Source organism: Sander vitreus, chromosome 9 (assembly GCF_031162955.1).
Source record: "Sander vitreus isolate 19-12246 chromosome 9, sanVit1, whole genome shotgun sequence".
NCBI classification, from domain to species: domain Eukaryota; kingdom Metazoa; phylum Chordata; class Actinopteri; order Perciformes; family Percidae; genus Sander; species Sander vitreus.
In genome coordinates, this window is record NC_135863.1 from 24,272,933 (window position 1) to 24,294,218 (window position 21,286).

The 21,286-nt window shown below is 39.7% G+C and overlaps 1 protein-coding gene across 2 annotated transcripts in view; it reads right to left on the reverse strand.

Moving 5' to 3' along the window:
• The window catches only part of tgfbr3 (transforming growth factor, beta receptor III), an 84,313-nt gene that overhangs the window by 45,962 nt on the left and 17,065 nt on the right, over positions 1-21,286 (reverse strand). For both annotated transcript variants that reach the window (XM_078259419.1, XM_078259418.1), the window contains exon 3: positions 6,168-6,355. In XM_078259419.1, coding sequence (XP_078115545.1) covers positions 6,168-6,355 — 188 coding nt within the window. The remainder of the gene's footprint in view (positions 1-6,167; positions 6,356-21,286) is intronic.

Below are 21,286 nucleotides of genomic sequence, written 5' to 3' on the forward strand. Positions count from 1 at the left end.
ACAGAAGGAACATATGGAAATATGTTCTAACTTGATACCTACACCGTTGAACTAAAGCTGGGGGAACAGAAAATAACACTTCAGGATGAGGTCATCGTTTTGGTAGAGCTTAAGTGGCAAAACACCAACACCTTCAGGTCAATAGTCAACCGACAAAAAGATATTTTTTTCCCAGAGGGTTTAAAGCTTGGATGAAATTTCAATTCTAGTCTACAGCACAGTCCACTCTTGACTGTAACTCTAATTTGTTATCTTGCTCTAGAAGATTAAATCTTTTTAAATAATCTAAGTGAATTGTGTTAAATTGTTTAAATTATTCTACCATTATTTGAGGAAATCACTACCCACAGATACACAAAGCCCCAACCTGGCACTACAGGCTTTACTATGACTTGCCAACCCCAAACAGTCCTACTAGTCCTATTCCAGGATACTGGCTCTCAGCCTTGGCAGTCTTACATTTAGAGGCCCACATGGGTATTAGAGAGAAAATGGGCTTCTGTTACTTTGATCAGGACCACTGAAGCTGAGGAAATCATCACTCTTTTCTTCAGACAAATGTGAATAACACTTCAGAAATAAAATCATAAATTACTGTCCAGGTGAGCCAGTGTCCGTACAGTGTCATGTTATGAAAAAGGAGAGTTAGGAATCTATGAAACAAAATGGCCCACTGTCTAAAAGAAAGGTTGAGTAAAAATCCAGAGTATGATAAAAATGCCATGGTGGGCATTGTCTGGGGTTGGTGTCATTTCAGAATGAAAAAAAATAAACTGACAAGTTTGTCTTCAACTAACTGGACCAAGGCACCACTGACTAGTCAAGTAAAATTATTAAGAATTATGTTAACTGCTAACATTTGCAACAGCTGAAGCTGATGGGAATGAAGTGTTTTTCAAGTATTTGGTCATCAAATTGAACAATTTAATTTTTAACCATATAATGGCGCTAGTTGAAAAGTTAATGGATCACCAAGGTTGTTGCATTTCATCCTGAGGGGGCCATGTGTGCAGGATTTTATGGCAATTCATCCAACAGTTGTTGAGACGTTTCAGTAAAAAACAACCATTAAAAGAGCAAGTAGCACTTGAGGAAAAGAGAGATGTCACCAAAGTCATTGGGATACATCATCTGGGGACCATGAAAGTCAGTGCAAAATGTTATGGCAATCCATCCAATAGTTTTTGGGATATTTCAGTCTGTAAGTGGTGGACTGACCAACCCACTGCCCGACCAACACTGTAATGCAAAATGATGATGTGAATTTCTGACTTTATCAGGGTTTTGCATTAAATTAATTGTTCAAAACTTAAACAATATTTGTTTTCCTACTGCCATGTTTCAGTACTACAACAATAAGGATGCAATCATTTGCTCACTGGTGGACATTACGAACAGTAAGCAGGTCATTAAATACTGCATTTGAGCCCAGTTGTTGGCAGTGTTGGGCAAGTTACTTCCAAAATGTAATACATTATAGATTACTAGTCACTGTCATTTGAGAGTAATTAGTTATATTACAATATTACTCTTTCTGAATTGTAATGCTTTACACTACTTTTTCGTTACTTTTGAGTTACTTTCACCAAAATAACAGTGGACGTAGGATGACTTGGCAGGTAGCTTGTGAATTTCACCACAGGATCAACAAAGTCTCAACTTTATCCATTTCAATACATCATAATTTATTAATAATATTTTGTATTATTAATCATAATCTGCAAAGTAACTAAAGCTTTAAAATAAATAGTGACGTAAAACGTACAATAGCCTACTTAACTCTAGAAGTAGCCTATAAAGTAGGAGAAAATGAAAATACTCAGTTAAAAGTAGCCTACCTTACAATTGTATTGAAGTACGGTATAGTTATACTTTCCACCTCTGATAAAATGTAATGCTAATATTTACATGTAGCAAGCCTAAACATTAATTCCCGACATGTTTATATATGTCAGCTGCTTGGACAAACTGCTGCCTATTCTGACATACCGTTACCTGTTGGGACACAGATGTTGTCCCAACAGTGACAGGACAGCACCTCACTTTAACGCAGCGTAAAAAACTCATGAAAATAATGTCCATCTCGCAAATGTATCCGTCTCTGCAGTCATTTCAACCACCGAATTCCAGCAACAGAAAATAACACTCGCTGACTTTTTTCTGTGCCGAAATGTTTCGCGGTGTTGGTGAATTAAAAAAACAAACAATAAAAACACCACTAAATCTCAGGTTAAAATGCGTTGTAACTTGCGTTACTGAGATTGTAATGGGTATAATATATTTATATTATATATTTTTTACCATCATTTTGCCCTCCAAACAATCGCAGACAAGCAGACATCAGTCCCTGGGCTATTGTTTTATATATATATATATGTATATGTTCCATGTTGTCTTCTATGGATTCTGCTTAGCACTTTTATTACTCTGGATTTGACGTTGTTGTGTGTCGCGTTGCGAGGGACGCAAAAGACTATTTGTAATTTGAGCGGCCAGAGCGTCTGGAATAAGACGCATCTGTAGAAACCACCTCCAAATGTGGTTTGGATCCAATTGGGAAAAATCACATTTCATGTGGTCTTTTACTGTCCATCTACAATCTGGATATGCCCAAAAACTGATTTGGACTGGCAGTCTGAACAAGGCCTTAGATGAGAGGATCCATACCACTCTAATGTCTCTACACTAAATACCAAGTGGCCCCTGTGAAACCACAATGTGTCGTTTACACATATTTTTTTTTGTATGGATTAAAAGAATTTATGGGGTTAATTAGTGAGCTTTAGAGGCGCTGATACTTTAGGTGCTGTTCCCTTTCGACCAAACTGTAAATCCAAACTGACTATTTTCCTTCAAAAACGAGCAAGCTATAAACATCTCAGAGACACCTTTCAAGGCTAAAGGTGTTACTGTTTGGAGTTTATGGTTTGTTTTTAGAAAGCATGTTCAAGAAACCTTCCACTGGAAGAGATAAACCTCCTTGCTTCCAACTTTACTTGCTTTCAATTTGCTTTAGAAAATGAGGACTAAACTTGCATTGGTCAAGGATAAATATAAAGAGCACCGTGGTCCAAATGTTGCCAAGGATGTTAAACATTTCCAGATTTGTTTCAAATTGTAATCCTTTTTTTACACTGGATTATCGCCTCCTCCTGTCACCAAAGATGACAGATCAGGGGCAGATCATGTCAATGAGACCACAGTCTGACGCACTGCGTGCCATCCAACGCAGTCTTGTTGAAGGCTGAAGCATTTAGGAAGAGGCTGCTTGTGTCCGAACAGGCCAATCTGTGCCCACGACCTAAATGGAAATGCAATCAAGGACCAGAGTGGGAGAGGGGATCTTATCTTATCACAAGCAGAAACCTTTACTCACGGAACGCTAGGCCACCTAATCTCAACCAGAGCTGGAGTGACCTTCTGCAGCCAAGGCTGTAGGCAGGGGAACAGACAGCTGGATTTCTGCCTCCTCCGCAAAAGTCCTCACTTGACCATGGAGGTGATGGGTTACCAACAGCTGGATAAATTGACGTGAAGAGATGAATTTCACAGACCCCAAACTAAAGGTTTTAATGGACTATCTATTACAGTTATACTGGGAGTGGTCATTTACACAGCTAATTATTCCATACAGCTGTTAACAAAGAAGAAAATAACAATGTAAAGTACATTTTTAAATAAAGTACAGAGCCAAAAGACAAAGATTTAGACTTCAGGTGGCCAGTGTCCAAATTTGTTTAATTTCATGTATGTATTTCATGTATGTACATTTAAATAAATAAACTATGTAGAAGACTAAAAACTATTACATTTGACAAAATAATCAGACTTACCACCAGCCTTTTACCAGTTCTTGAACCATTATTTGGTCCATCACTACCAACAGAAGGGTCTCTTGAGAGCAAGTGAAAATAAGATTTAGACAGCCAGGCTTAAGGGTTGTGACAGCTTCAAGAGCAGTGAAAATATGGTTAAGATTGTTTTACTTTGGAAGTGTCCTTGTTGAAACAAGTTTAAAGACAGAAAAAAAGAAATATTGTCATTTATGTCAAAAATCCTTACTGTATGGACTTAAACTTGCATTCAACAATCTGCCCCATAAAAGGTGACTGGTTACTCAATGTGCAGACAGGGTATGCATGGAAAACCAGAGACCAATCAAGCAGCAAAAAATGGTTTAAATATTGTACCATGTTGGGCCCAATTTGCCTTATTACATTGCATCCTTTGCAATGTGTCTTTTGCACATGCATCCATTGCGATGTCAATGCTGAAACAAACTCCTGCTCAGCCCTACATAATGACAAGATTGTAATCAAATAATAAAAAAAAACTGTAACTGCTTTAACTCCTCAACCATACATTGTGTGGAGTAAACATACAACAGAAGACAAATCCTTCTCATTGTTATGATCACATAAATATATCATTTAAGTTCACGTAGTAAAGCCCCAGAACAAGCACAGCATTGAAACCAGTCATTTCTGTATTTACCTGCTGATGCATCATACTCACACGCACTGTTTCTGTATGTTTGGCCTTGGCAACGTTTAAGCCAACATCAGCAGCAAAATTGCAATGGCAAGTCTATACATGCTCCTTTTTACACTGCTGTGACTGAGGGGGATGGGAATGTGGGACAGTTTAAAATCCAGATAAAGCCTTTTTAAAGGCCGTGGGCCTGTGATTCATCTTCAAACTATGGCTAACGTTGAGAAGACCTGCCATGAGACATTCTGTATAACACCTGAAGACAGGGAGTGGTTTCAAAACCGACATCAACTTATGGAACACTACCAGGAGATGTGCTGACCGTTTGAATGAGCTCACTAAAGAGGTCTTGTTAAAAAACAAATAAGTGGTTGGAAAATACCTCTGTGCAGACATTTAAATGACTGACTAATCGCTGTCTTGTTTTTCACTCTCTAGAAAGTCAAAGGTAAGGTAAGGGAAGCCCATCTGGTCATCAGAATCAGAACCAGGTTAATTGCCAAGTAGGTTTTCAAATAAAAGGAATTTGCCTTGGTGTTTAGGTGCACGAGAAAATAAAATCATGACGTCTGGAACATGTTTATTTTACTGTACCCAGTGAAGCCTCCAATAACAATTGACACAGATATGTATGATGTGTTAAATCTCGGTTACATTAGCATTTAAAATGGCAAAGGTTTTCAGCTAAATCTTGCCGACATGGTGAAGTAAATTTGCGCATTTTGTTCATGTCAAGTTCAACTTTGGTGAATTTTGACGCTCAAACTTGCACCATTTGCTAACCTCTAAATAGAGAATAGAGGGGATAGAGAACCGGAGAGTCCAAAATGGAGGAGGTTAACATAGCTTGTTAGCTGTGTTGCACCATTTTGTTTTTTATTTAACCCTTACTGTCAGAGTATTAACTGCTCAACACAAGAGGCATGGTCTTTAGACAAGTATGAGACAGGAGTCCATGGTGCAAATATGTCCCTTGAATAAACAGTGCAAACTTAATGTCCCGTTAGTGACCGCGCCATTAATAATGATTAACAATTTAAATAATAATTTAAATGGAAATGATTAACAAAATTCCAAGGGGGAGTAAACAGTGCAGTACAAAAAAATACAAAGAACCCAGGAACAAACATAAGCATGTTTGTGCCTTGCAAGCGTGTTAGCCACTAGCTCATTAAATAGAATAGTTTACAAACTAGCCAATGCAATAATCCTTCATCAACAAGCCTCTACTTTTGGCTCAAATTTTTGGATGAATTTCACTGTACCACTCACTGTGACCGGGCCTTTAATACCTCACTTTGGCCAAGAAGCTTCCTCTAAGCAAAAGGGAAAAGGACTGGCAACCATTTTCAGAGTCATTGGTTAAAAATAGAGCAAACGAGGGCGGTGGAAATGTCAAATGCAGCACTCTTTATCAGGCTAAACAATAAAGTTCCCAGAAGATGAGACGACGTGGAAGGCAAATCATCTCTTACTTGACTATATTGTTAATCTTGAAAAAGCAATACACAGCTCTCTGCCTATACTGATAGTAAATATTGGTTTAGAGAATTGTTTAGTGCTTCACTATGTACTATTGTAGTTCAAAGTCTAATCTTGACTGTTTTTATTTTGAAGCGTTAATAATGGTGGTAGACAATATAACTCAAGTTTAACTTTTACTAAGGATGACTCACTTCCGCTGGGCTGTTGTCTGGTCCGTCTGGAACATGTCCCCTCAGGTTGATGATGTGGACCTCTTGAGGGAGGCTCGTGGTGCCCCTGCTGGCACAGCCTGACAGGGCGGTGAAGCTCCTCAACGTGGCCTGTACAGGGTGTCCCATCCCCACCGGCAGCAGCTCACATGGGCTGCGAAACAATGGCCCTGCAGTGAAGAGAAGACAACTGTATGAATGATATGAAGTATGTGCAGGGATTCAAATGGCGTGTCTCACAAGATGTTGACTTATTTATGTAAATCATGTATGAGCTCTTTCTTGTAGTGAACCCAGTAATGTACCGTAATAATCTACTCCAGAAAAGAGTCAGACATTTTATTTTCAACACGTAGAACAACAAATACAAAATGCTAGTCTTTCTGAGAAATGTACCATTTATAATGTCCTTTGTATTGATGTGTGGTGTTGGTGATGGTAGTCTCATTAGACTATTTAACACTAAATACCCATTTAATGAGGTGCATGTTTTTTTACAAGTACAGTAAGTCCCCATTCTGAAAAGCAACAATTACTAAACAATTATACATTACCAGAATAATTCAGCAAATGCACTTTTTCAGTCCTTTACTCTATAATGTAGTTTGTTCTTCTGGACAATGAAGCGTCTCTCAGTCTAACCCCTTATAAGCAAAGTAACCTTTAAAACATATAACCAACACACAGCATTCCAATTAAAATTCTCTTAAGGCAATTTCAAGTTTTTATATTCCTTAAATGGTCAAATTTCGCACTTTGTCTTGTAAAGCCTGTAACTAACTATTAGCTGGCCTTCACTAGTTGCCTCGAAGATGTGACAAGATCCTGGACAAAGCATAGTCTACAGGAATGATCCAGTTCACACTGTCCAACTCTCTATATGTCATATAGTACTGTACAGAGATCTCAGTAAACAATCAAAACTGCTGAAGCAGATGTATCTGATAGGTCTTACGAAATGTAACAAATGAGCAAATCACCAATGCAAAAGGGTTTTAAAAAGGTCACGTGAGAGGGTTTACACTTTGAGAATTTCTTTTTTGACTGACTTATTTCCGTGACCATTGTGATTCACACTAATGGCACCTTTTCCTTACATCCTATAAAGATAAGGCATTCCTTGTTGCAAAAAACAGAACTCCTTTAAATCTGATAAATGTCCTCATGTGATGTCACTTGAGTCAGTGTTGGTTGGGGCTGAAGACTACAAGTTTGAAAATCTCTGTCGTCTCTGAAAAAGAAATCTCTGAAATGTGGTGTTTTGGAGTTAGAAATAAGGGAGTTTACCAGACCTCTGTATCCTCCTTTTCTCAAGGCTACATCAGCTGCTACTATAAACCGGATCTCCAACAAGACTTTTGACAGGAAGAGGATGCATGCAAAAAGATAATATCTCTGGTTCTGCTGCATTGATTTTTATCGACAATGTTATAGAAGTGCAATGCTAAATGGGTGCAGTGTTCTTTTAAGAGAAGAAAATAACAATAACAATGTCTGTAAAAAATGGCTTTCTTATTATAACTAGGCTTATTATATATATATATATATATATATATATATATTCACCATATCCTGAGATTGCTCTTTACGTTCTACACCTGTATGACCCACTTAAGCATATTCTGAGTGTAACTTGCACATACACAAGTATACACCCATCTCACATGAAGTCAGAGTGGCACAAAAACAGTGCTAAGGTTTGAGTGAGGTGCCAAACAGCTCTTTTCCATTAGTGTCATGTATACTATGAGAACGTCCGTAGCCAGGTTTTTCCACGGGGTCAGACCTTGTGTTTTACCCCACAGCTTTGTGCCAGCCAAGACCCGCTCACATTTCAAACACATAACGCCAAACACGCAAAGGTTGCCAATAGCAATCAGATGGAACATTTGGAAATCATTAAAGTCTAAGTGAAAGACAGTTAGATAACAATGTTAAATTCTCCCCCAACTGACTCCAAAAACACAGTACCTCAACAGCGGGGTACAGCTAGGGGGACTGTACATATAGATATTGTTTTCTCTTTCTGTGCTGTCCAATAAGCCAATGTTACATCAGCATAATGCCAGAGATTATGTATGGCATAGCTCCCCTCTCCTTGTTGTGAGAAAAAAACAGAGGCTTTATTGTTACCATATTTGTCTCTCAAGACAAATCCCAAGCCCTTAACAGCTGTCTCAACCTGGACTTTGTGTTGTCTCTTGTTGCTTGTGAATCACTCCAAGCCCAGTTAGATTATTTTAGAAACTGTTTTGGTAGCATACATATATTACATGGCAAGGTCTTTCTATTGTGATAAAAGGACAAGGCTTAATGGCAAAAACCTATGGTGCATCAATGTTTTAACACCCCCCCCCCCCCTCCCCTCCCTTTTTCTCCCAAGGGACCGAAGCCCAACCATGTCATCAAGCCTCACTCCCACAAACACATCTGAGGGCACTCCAACTCACTTTTTCCCCTCACACATGGAGAATAACAAACAACTGCCAGACAAACAAAGAAAAACATAGTTCTTTCTGGGAGACCGCCAAAAGATTACAATACACTTTGGGCAATGTTCTGATTGCTTAATAATACAACAGAAAAGAGAGGCATGTGGAGGGAAAGGGTACCACATAGATACATGGATAGAAGAGTAGGGCTTTTAAAGTTTCATAGTAATGTTTTTACTGAGTTTTCATGCCTTTTCACACCTAAAAGGCCAAACAAACCTGTTGAGTCCATCTAGACCCTTATGTAGCTTGCAGTTTACCATTTTTGGTACCTCAGTACCAGATTATTGTGGTACACTTACTGTACAACTGTATTGTGGTAAGCTACAAATCAATAACTCCAGACGTGTCAGGGTAAATCCGCAACAGTGAGTACGTTTACATGCACACCAATATTCCACTATTATTCCAAATATGACAATAATCCAAATTGGATACAGGTAATGTAAACAGCATGTTCCGGTTGGATATTTCGAATAAGGCCTTTTTCTGAATATAGCATTTTTTTGATTATTATTCGGGTTTTAGAGGCATTCTTTGGACATGTATACCGTGCGTTCGGAATATGTATGGAGTTATATTCCTATCTTTATTCAAGAGCACATTCTTTCAATTTGAGAGCATTTATCACTGATATCACGTTCAGATTTTGTAATAATTTCCCTCAAAACCTTGCTGTCACACTCAAATAGTCACTGCTCGCGCTTGGATTTGCTCTGCTTGTGCTCAAACTTTCTGCTTAGACTCACATTTCCTGCTCTCAGCTTTGGTCCTTCTAGAATGCCAGCTGTAGTGTTGACCAAAGAAATGATCCCTGCCCCGTTGAGGGTGCGTTCGCTTTACGGTGAACTGTCTGTTGCGGGTGGCTGCTCAGCTGAGTTTATTTATCCCCTCCGTCGATTGCTTTATTATTAGTATATGTCAACAATGTGCACCGAATGGTCGACGCACTTTCACCTGCATCCATCATGAAACGGGAGAAAACTTTGAAGTGGGACATATCAAGTTAGGTCCACAACTACGAAGGTGAGTAACATAAATTATGTCCTCTGCACGTCTATCACTGTCTGGTTTGGATCTGCCACCAAAAAGGACAGGAGCAGACTACAACGGACAGTTAGGACTGCAGAAAAGATCATCGGTGCCAACCTGCCCTCCATTCATGACTTATACACTTCCAGAGTCAGGAAAACATCACTGCAGACCCATCTCACCCCGGACACAACCTGTTCCAGCTTCTCCCCTCTGGTAGGCGCTACAGAGCACTGTACGCCAAAACCAACAGACTCAGGAACAGTTTCTTTCCACAAGCCATCACTCTGATGAACAGCTGACTTCTGACTCACAGTGTCAGGTTCGATTCCTGTGCAATAACCCAGCAACACTATCTCTAATCAGCACCTGTTTACTGGTTCCACTTATTATTTATTAATCATTCTCTATTTCAGAGCTGTTCAAACTGTTCATATTGTAATATAATACTTATATAATAACTAGGGGTGGTACGGATCATGAAAAAACATCCGAACCGCTCGGTTCGCTTGTCTCGGTTCGGAGCGTGTGTGTGTTGCATGGTTCGTCAGTACACTGTTAATGTGCACTAACCACTTACTGCCGTAGTGCCCACTTTCGACACCTATGTCAAAACACTTGCTGGAAACGACCATAGACAGTATATAAACAACGAGGGGGATGAGCAACATGAACGCAACACATCTTGCTGCTCCCGAATTTCAAAACAGACTCTAATGCCATCTCGTTCTGAATACGATCTCAAAACATTTTAAGCGAGAAATAGGCCATACAGTTGCTGAATCTGTCTGTTTTTTGATCGACCAAGGTCAGTTTAAAAGATTGTGTCAGATTTTGAGAGGCGCCGAGCCGACTGCTCCTCAGGTGGAGTGTGGAGTGCTGCAGGTCACGTCACATGCAGAAATGGTAAGTGGGAGAGATAAGGAAGGAGTTGGAGGATGCGCCAGCGTCGTATATAGTCTGGTGTGTGGGAACATTTTGGATTTCATGTTACCAATGATGACAGCGGAAATAAAACAATAGAACTGCCACTGTATGCATGTATTGTGCAACATGCATTCAATATGCTAATATTAGCTATATATCATATGCTGAAGTATATTTCTGTAGTGTTAAAGATTAAAAGAAAAAATAACAAGAACCGTACAGAACCGAAAACCGTGACCCTAAAACCGTGATACGAACCGAACCGTGGATTTTGTGAACCGTACCACCCCTAATAATAACATAATACTTATTTATTCCAGCATCCTTTGCACTATGCTCCATAATTAAAATAATAATAATTTATCACAAAAATAATTTAATCCTGCACACTTTGCACTCTTCATTGCACTACTGCCTCAACCTGTCTATATTGTTTCTGATAGTGTGTATATATTGTTTGTTTTTGTTGTTTGTTTTGTATGAGTAAGCACATTGTGAGCAATGTATAATCCAAAGCAAAATTCCTCGTATGTGTCCTCATACCTGGCAAATAAAGCTGATTCTGATTCTGAAATTAAGCACGTAGCATATGGCGCTAGCATATAGCCTAGCTTGATGAGTTTAGCTAGATTGAACGACATATGACGGACAGTATGTGTATATCTGATGACCCCACTTGTTCAAGGGGATTTAGCTAATTCCATGTTAGAGCCAGTAGTAAAACCTAAACTGAACTGTAATATAACTGAAAGAACACAAGAAACTGGATTGTTGGTGTCAGTTTTTTGCTGACACCAAGATTTCCTGAAGATTTCCCTTCTCTGATAAACAGGGCTGTACTTGAAACTTTTTTCCATGTCCCGAAAATAAATTGGAGACGGCGACCCAGACCGGAGGGACCAGATGGACAGTTATCCACTGAGTAAGTAAACAAGACAAGTTATGTTTTACATCGGTGCGATTATTTCAGATATATTGAGGAAATTGCTTTTGATTGTAGTTTGCATCGCCAGCTGTAAGTCATGACTGGTTTCCCGAAGTACGAGGCTCTGTTGCGGCATAGCTCTCTCTCTCTCTCTCGTAGCCCTTTCACGGAGCTCCCGCAGCACTTCGTTCAATAAACTGTCTGTACACTTACAAAGTTCTCAATGCTTCGGTTAACATGTAGGGACCATCATTATGCTACCGTTGAAGTTTGGTGATATTTTGAGCCTTTTTAGTGGTACAAAATAGCGATTTATTTTTACTTTCCCTGTGCCCCGATTACTACCGTTGTAAGCTAATCAGCGGCCCGCGCTAGCTTCTTTCAAGCTACAAACACAATCACTGTTACACTGTTGACATGACTCCATGCTATTGATTATATGTCACTTTAGCTTGCCTAATATGATACCTCATAACTTTGCCTTAATTGCTCTTGTATAGTTAATTTGTCTTCTACTAGTTGTATATACCTCCATACTCCATACATTTAATTTAATTATTATTAATTATGTTGCAATACCTGAATCATCCCTCTTGTGAACACAAGGCTTAGCTTATCTTTATTTTAGTTCATATCATAACCCTGCTCACAAACTCACCTGCACCTGGGTCATCTGTTTGCCAATATCAATGTTCCTGCTACAGTAAATCCTACAGGCAAAGTGTACTGCTTCACAGGAGTACCATACACTTTTTAGGTTTTGTGTAAAATATTGTGCAGTTTGTTATGAATTACTCATTGTTTTGACAAATGTCGGCTCTGGTAAATTTAATTGTACTGTTTTTTTTTATAAAAGTTACAGAATATGAAAAAACTAGTTTGTTGCAAATATGAACATGGTTTTAATAATCTGTATCGTATTGCTCTGAAAAACTACAATGATTTAAGAAATATCAGTGATACTTATCAACATTTATTAATTGATTGTTTATGTGGGCAGACATTACAGACACCTATTCATGTAAGCAGAGAACACAATAGCTTGTTCTCTCTTTTATCACTTGGATTATGCAGGTGATGGTGCAGAAAAGGGTGAAGTCCTTGTAGATCTCTGGCACTTTGAGGACAGACAGATCCAACAACTCTCCACTGTTGTCTTTGTATAGCGTGCTCCTATTTAAGACAAATAGATATACATAGACATCAACACATAATAGATTAGGTGTACATAGCTTTCTTTAACATCATTACTATTTAACCTTACCTTCTCTGATTTGGTTTTGTGGACACCACAGTAATTTTCTCTCCCGGGCCTGGTTGTGCACCCTGTGATTTTAAGCAAGATAAATACATTTTAAGTGTATGTAACATGATTTTACAATTACATTATTATTATTATTATTATTATTTACAATTACATTATCAGACTTGCCAACGTTCTTGGTTTGTGCCACTGCTGCCTGCCCTCTGCACACAGGTGAGTACAGGGGGAAACCAATAGGATTTTGAGTTGGGAGTAATGTAATGAACAACACAGTAGTGTGGTTGTACAACACTGGTCCATGCACACAGTGCAGCTGTGATGCAGCTCAACAGGGGTACTTCAGCCCCACCTGGAAGAAGAGAAACTGAAACAAAATACTATATTAATTAAAAAAATAACCACTATTTAAGGAGCAAATAAGAAAACATATAATTTCTAGATCTGTTTTTATTATGGTGGTGAAATTGTACTTAACGTTACAATTTTTTAAACAGACTTATATGAATTCATCATTTTCAGACTAATGATATATGAAGGAATGAAGACTAAATTCTGATGAACAACAGTGATGCAAAAACTGACGCCAACAATCCAGTTTCTTGTGTTCTTTCAGTTATATTACAGTTTTACTACTGGCTCTAACATGAAATTAGCCAAATCCCCGGGAACAAGTGGGGTCATCACATATACACATACTGTCCGTCATATGTCGTTCAATCTAGCTAAACTCTATAAAGAAAATCTAATTGTTTATGGACATCAAGCTAGGCTATATGCTAGCGCCATATGCTACGTGATTAATTTATGTTACTCACCTTCGTAGTTGTGGAACTAACTTGATATGTCCCACTTCAAAGCTTTCTCCCGTTTCATGATGGGTGCAGGTGAAAGTGCGTCGACCATTCTGTGCAAATTGTTGACATATACTAATAATAAAGCAACCGACGGAGGGGATAAATAAACTTGGTTGAGCAGCCGCCCGCAACAGACAGTTCAACGTAAAGCGAACACACCCTCAACGGGGCAGGGATCATTTCAAATTTGTCATACGATATGTTACATATCTGAGTCCAAGCAGAAAGTTTGAGCAGAAGCAAGCAAATCCAAGCGCGAGCAGTGACTATTTGAGTGTGAGAGCAAGGTTTTGAGGGAAATGATTACAAAATCTGAGTGAGAATCAGTGAGAAATGCTCTCAAATTGAAATAATGCGCTCTTGAATAAAGATAGGACTATAACTCCATAAATATGCGTCTCAATCTGAGTTTTTACCGCAGGCTTATGGTCAGCTTTATTTAGCCAATAGGGTCCATTGTTGCTATCCAGAATGCTACAGATCAGCTTGGGACATCTCTGCATGTCCACAATTGAACTAAAAGGTGCCTTAAACATTAAAGTTTCCCTTGAAAAGAGTGAGGACTCTCTTCATTGAAGTCAGCATAAAGGCGGAATTTCAATAACTCTCTAAAAAATGGCACCGGTATAAAAAACACATCTTAAAGTGTAAGTGGAGTTTGTGGTTTAGCTGTGACAGAAACAAATTAAAGGGTGATTTCTGGGTGGAAAAACTTTCATCACCACTTTCAGGTACCACAGCTGCCTAAACCACTTTATCTTAATACACTTACTGGTTACCATGATCAACATATATAAAGCTAAAACATATTGGTATCAAAACAGGTATAAGCTGCACCGGGCCTCTGGCTGGTTAGCGCCGCCCAAGAGGATTGTGATTGGTTTAAAGAAATGCCAATAAACCAGAGCATGTTTTTCTCCCTTCCCAGAATGCTGTGTGGACTAGCCAGACCCTCCTTTGCCAGGAAGGTCTGGCAAAGCGAGACTAGTTCAAGTGTAAAAGATGAAAGCAGCGTAATAGTCATTTCAAAAGTAAGATAAAATCATTTGAAATGTCATTTGAAGAGTAGCAGGGTTTTTCCTATCATTATAAGGCTTAGGCACAGCACCCAAGCCGTTTTGGGCACAGAGATATTGCTACTATCACAATTTCTTAGAGCCCAAATAGTAGTCCAAAACCTACAAATATTTAGTTTGCTATCACATAAGACAAATAAAAGTATAAAATCATCACAATTACAGTAAAAAGCTGGAACTTGGGGATGCTTAGCATTTTCGCTTAAAACATTACAATAAATAATGATCAACGGGCTGCCGGTGGCGCTGCTCTGCTACAACCTGGACAACTACGCAGCTGCATAATTGTGTTTACTTGTGTTTGTTTGCACTTGTGTTGCACACTGTATTTTATCTATTATATTATGTATTGTATCTGTTCATGTATGTATTGTATTATATGTATTTTTAAGTGGCATCTTTTCTGTTCAAGACAAATCTCCCTCGGGGCAGATAAACAAATCTTGAATCTTAAAAAAAAAATGTAATGAATCGTTTAGGATCGAGACAAATGTATCCATCTTTTATAGGCTGCATTTATCAATACGCTATTCTCTTATCTATTACGCCTGTTTCCAAAGAATGCACTTTGTTGCCTTCCAAACTGCAGCACTGAGCCAAGATTTGGGTTCAGGATGTGATGTCAGTCTGTGTGCCAGTTAGGGACAAATCTGATATTCCCACAAAGCCATTTCCAAAGATAAATAAACAGAACCTCCCCCTGTGTGTATGTGTGTGTGTGTGTGTGTGTGTGTGTGTGTGTGTGTGTGTGTGTGTGTGTGTGTGTGTGTGTGTGTGTGTGTGTTTGCATACACATCCAACCACATGTTCATAGTTCCCAGTACCCTTTAGCATGCAGGCTAATTGTGTTTCTTCAGATGCATAAGAAAGTCAAAGCAGTGAAGAGTACTTCACAAAGGTCAACACATAAAACAGTGACAACAGTGTGTTTACAATGTACATGAATCACCCATTTATGATCGGTTATTCAAGTATGTTTTCAGAAACCTAAATACACTACCTGGAGTACTCCAAAAGAAATCGTATGTATATACCTTATCCCGGTTATTTAGCACTGCCGACTACCTGCTCAACCGCGGCTTCAACCAAGTGACGTAACAGAAATAGAAAACAATGGTAGCAGCGAATGTGTCTCACTTCTGGAGAGACAGACAGTGGAGCTCAGAGCAAGCTGCTGTTGGTGATCGTGATAGGAAATGTACAGTGTAGTGTTTATTGCACAGCCCCTGCGGAAATAAAATGCAGTAATCAGTAACCGGGTTACTAGTATTTATTATGTAAACGGAGAATATTAATAACCCCATGTATCTGTGCTCATGTAAACACCATACCCTGAATATGATCATAACTGGGATTAGCTTTATAAACAGGTTATTCGTGTCCATTTAAACACACTCATTGTCATAATTCTCTATCTGAAAAAAACAATGGAGCAGAGGAAGACAATATTGAAACTTAATGCATTTTGAATACAGGTCCAATAATAAGGTCAATTTGATTGCAATAAATACAAAGTAGCACAAAGGGGCCTCTTTGTTTCTATATATCTCCTCCCTATATGAGATATCCAATGTTCCATATGAACTACAGGATTAAATTAATCCTCTGGTCTCTTTTCTTGTTTACTGCAGGGCATGATTCCCATGGACCATGAACTATGTAAACCAGTTTAGGGAACGTAATATTCTGCCCTTTTTTGTTTTCCTAAGGGGCTTTGGACTAAAAAATCACTAGCGCTGCAGTGTTGACATTAGCGCAGCCCACTCACCCTTGAATCTTGAGCTACTACTACAGGAAGTGAGTAAAGCCTTTCATAAAGGTAGTGTAGGCTCACTTCATTGGCCTGCTTATGAAAAGAATTTATCTCTGGACTGTAAAATCTGAGGCATAAGAGGAGGAAGGAATGGGATGAAGGGTAGGGGTGAGCCCGAACTCCATTAGGGAAGTTGTAAACTCTCCCATCAAAGTGTGAAATCTGAAGTCACATCACATATCCTGCAAACCTCTCTGGAACTCAATATTATCCAAATACTTTTTATTGGTCATCAACCATAATCGTGTCAGCTGGTATATAATTGAAAAAAATAGCTAAAAGACAGGAGTTTGACTGGAATATATTTGATCTATGTGGGAGATGCATGGGTGTGCAGGCATAGCTTTTTCAGTTTGTAAGTATGTTAACAGGTGTTCAGACAATAAATTACATCCCTGTGGATGTAAAAACTTCAGCAACAGTGAAGGTACTGAATACAAAGAAAAACCAAGTGCCATTAAAAATGCATTTGAAAGTGCGTAGGTTTGAGCGGGGGGACAATACAGTACAATACTTTCATACAGTCTGTTCAAGGTGGGATTGTTGTGCTTTTATTCTTCATCTCTGTCTGTATAAAAGTTGCAACCTGATCTCACAGAATTCCGTGAAATGAACACGGCCCCTTAACTCAAAATCTGTGTCAGTTTCACAGAATCGCAAACCATTCCGTGATGGGCCCACGGAAGAATTCCGTTAAATAAACACGGCCCCTTAAGTTCAGGAAAAGGTCATGGGTGGGCTTACGGTTCCGTGACACACGGGAAGAACAGGACGGGTGGGTTCAGGAAAAGGTCGTGGGTGGGCTTACGGTTCCGTGACACACGGGAAGAACAGGACGGTTGGGTTCAGGAAAAGGTCGTGGGTGGGCTTACGGTTCCGTGACACGCGGGAAGAACGGGACGGAAAAGAAGAAAGCGACTTTAGGAAACTTGACATGCGGGACACGAACCCCGGTCTCCTGGGTGAAACTCCTGTGTTTGACCCATCCACCACCCCAACCAACCTCCTTATGCGGAATTTCAGCCTTACATAGTACTCGCTACTGTAGTCGCTCTTAATGCTACGTCATCTTCTCATCGACTTTACATTGGAATTGTTTTAAATGGTGGCCACACGGATTTTTCACACATTCCGTGCCACCACCACGTAATGCGCTATGAAGTTTGTAAGTATGTTAATAGGTGTTAAGACAATAAATTACATCCCTGTGGATGTAAAAACTTCAGCAACAGTGAAGGTACTGAATACAAAGAAAAACCAAGTGCCATTAAAAATGCATCTCTCTGATTTTAAAGTGCGTAGGTTTGAGAGGGGGGACAATAAAGGAAAATAATGAAGGCTCTTCTTTCATACAGTCTGTTCAAGGTGGGATTGTTGTGCTTTTATTCTGATTGCTCTATTTATAAAAGCTAGATACAATATTTTTCTGCTACTGACAGTGAGCCTGGTTATTATTCATCAGCCCTGACAGATAAGGTGGGCACCTGTTGATAAACCATCATCATTAGTTGAAAAAAATACACGACCAATTATGAGCAGCATATGAGGCCACAGGCAAGCAAAGGAGATGGAAGTGGGTACATTTCTCTCCTGCCTCTAAATGCAGACATAAATCAGAGGGCTTTGAAGAGATGGATGACAAGGCTAATTCCCAAAGGGAACACAGGAGCCACTGTGTAAAGTGAGACAGCCGAGCATGTGTGCATCTGACTAAAGACTTTACTGGCTGTGCTGCCACTGTATGTCTTTACTGATGGGTGCTGACATGTGCTGTCTGGACCTATAATATCCAAGAACAAAAAAGTTGTCAGCGCAGTTACAAAACAAGAACTGGCTGTTCGTGAATCTAAAAAGTAGTAAATGGTTAAGTTATAAAAACATGCAAAAACTGGTCCAGTATCAGTACACTAACTTGTTTACTAGTTAAGAGTAATGACAGAAAGAGTGTCACAAGTAGCACCAACAGTGTAGTGGCATTATTATACAGTGGTTTTGGTTATGTGATCAGCCATCAGCTCACCCTGCACATTGCAGTACTTAGCATTACTAAAAGTACTGGACCATAAATGCCTTTCCTGGTTAAACAGGGCAATGGGAGAGATTTCTGTCCTGCTGTTTTCAAGGGCATCTCACTCGTCAATCATAAATGCCTGCAAAAGCCATGTTCTCTGACAGCAGCTTGGTGGGGGTTCGGGAGCAGCCACTTCATCTGTTCACAAAGATTCAAACCCAGTAGGGGATGCAGGGAGGTGTGCCCTGGGGTCACTTGTGTTGTCCAACTTATATCCGCTTCAATTCATTTGTGTTGGATCATCTGCCTTGTCAGAAATCCGCAACAGACAATATTTAATATCATCTACCAGCAGTGATGGAAAGTCAATATGTCAGACAGGCTGGGGAAAAAGGTTAGTTGAGAGCTTGAAGGACACTTGTTGAGTTACTGTCTTTAAATCGGAAAATTCCAAAAGCCACAGAACGTAAAGATGTTTGAACATTATGAAACATGTTGTAGAGCCCACACAATGCTGTAAATCATAATGCACATTACATTTGCAATTACACTTGCACAGTTCATCCATGTCATGCCTCAACTGGATGATCTAGATCAGAATGATATTGTTTCTGGGTATATTAGAAAGAGCCATATGTAGCCCTATCTGTTCTAATTTAACATCCACATTGACACAGACACACACCCTCCCATACCCAGGAGCAATACAGATAAGTCTGGGCTCACTGATTTGTTAGGGGCATGTGAAAAGGATTTTGCTCAATCAATAACACCAAGCACACATTTTTTTTTAACATCAATCAAGTAGCGGCCAAAAAATATGTCCTTCCTGTGATCCTGTGATATTTTACAAAAACATCATCACTCAGATGTGATAAAAGGGGCCTTTGAGCAAGTTGCCATCAACAGAAAGCAAAGAGTGAAACAATGCTGGGCCTTTGTACCAGTGTGTGAGCCCAGTGTGAAGGAGTCAGAGAGGTGAGAAAGGGCAAGGCAGACAGCGTTTTCACACGAGCTGGAAGGGACTACATTCCTCCAGGGTTCTTCAGCTTCAGGAAAGGGAGGGCAAAAGAGAAGAATGACTTGTCAAATGCCATGCTGCTTCGTGTTTTAACACGTACAAAGGACGCTGGGAAGGCCTCTTTACTGGACAGTTAACAAACGGAAAGTGTGATGAATAATAGGTTTGTTTGAACAATCACCAGACAATATATAAGCTATGAATAGAAGTTCAGTGAAAAATACATAAGATAGCAGATGATATACATAATGTTGTGCTATTAAATTGCCATTAGAAATAAGTAGGTTTTTGGTTTGTTTGTTTTTTGTGCAGATGCTTCAAATAATGTTAAATGTTAAAACGCCCAATGTACGTAGCTATCCCACTGTAGCTAATGGTTATTTTATTACTACAACTAACTAGACCACCACAACTACTGTCTCTATAGATTTAAATTAAATTTTGAAAAACAAGTTTAACACAAATAGCTGTTATTTAGGGCAAAGTAAAGGGCCTGCTGTTATTTTTTGGACAGACACTCCTGTTTTCCAAAGGGCCATTCCAAAATTGGGACATGGTCTTTCAGCAGGACTCATCTGGTGGAAAAGGAGCAGGGAAGGTGAAGCCCCAGGAGGGGCTGGTCTGATGAAAGACACCACCTGGAAGCCTTCAGCTAGAATCCCATATTATGATTCGTTTTGTAGATACGGAGTCACACACTCAAATGTTGGCAGCACAACATATTTTATTTTTTGCTGCTTCCGAAGGTAATCTTAATAGAGGGAGTCCAATTTCTTACAATTACTCTCCCTTTCTTCGATGAAGTCACCCTCTGCATAACTCTCTTACTCTAACTCTCCCCAGCTCCAGTGGCTTTTTTTTTATTGGGCTATGAAACACAATGGAAAACGCACAATCACAACAGCTGTCTCCCATTACTGGCTTTGACCGAAATTATTTACACGCCGGCTTACTGGAACTATGAAGAGAGAGAGAAAGAGAGAGAGATGGGGGAAGGGGGGCGGGATTCGGTTTACTCCTGCAGATTTGCGTAAGCGTCCTCTTAACGAGAGGCTGACAAGATATGATGGAGCTGGACGAAGATATGAGTCTATCAGTAAAGACAGCTGCAGCTCAGGTGCTCTTTCTTGTGTGTGTGTGTGTGTGCGTGTGTGCGTGTGCGTGCGTGCGTGCGTGGGTGTGTTTGTATGATAGATAGTCACAGACAAGGTCGGAGAGTAAGTAAATCAAAGTAAATATTCCACAATCTAATTTATACACTCTAATTAAGATGGGTGATACTAGGGTGACCTTTATTCAGTAAGCAAAAGATATAAACAAGGGCAGCATGGCTGCCTCCTCCTTGACAGCGGTGTTAAGATAAAGGCCTCACCATGGGGGAAAGCAGACCTGTAATAAGACACTCACGGGACTCCCGTTGCTATGTAAACATCCCAACCACTCTGCCACACAGCGCAGCCTTCTGTGCTGCGCTGTTCCGAGTCCTCGCATGAATCACAGGGCAACATCTGGTTTAGCATGCTGGAAGGGACATTGTCGGTTTGGCACGCTGTACGTGTGTGGAGTGTGTCGATTTGGACCAGACGACCTACGCCTGCGCCTGCCTCTCTCCTCCCCCTCGCTACCCCAACTCTCAGATTACAGTGGTTGCACAATGCATTTTGGCAGTCCCCCTCTTGCTGGCCC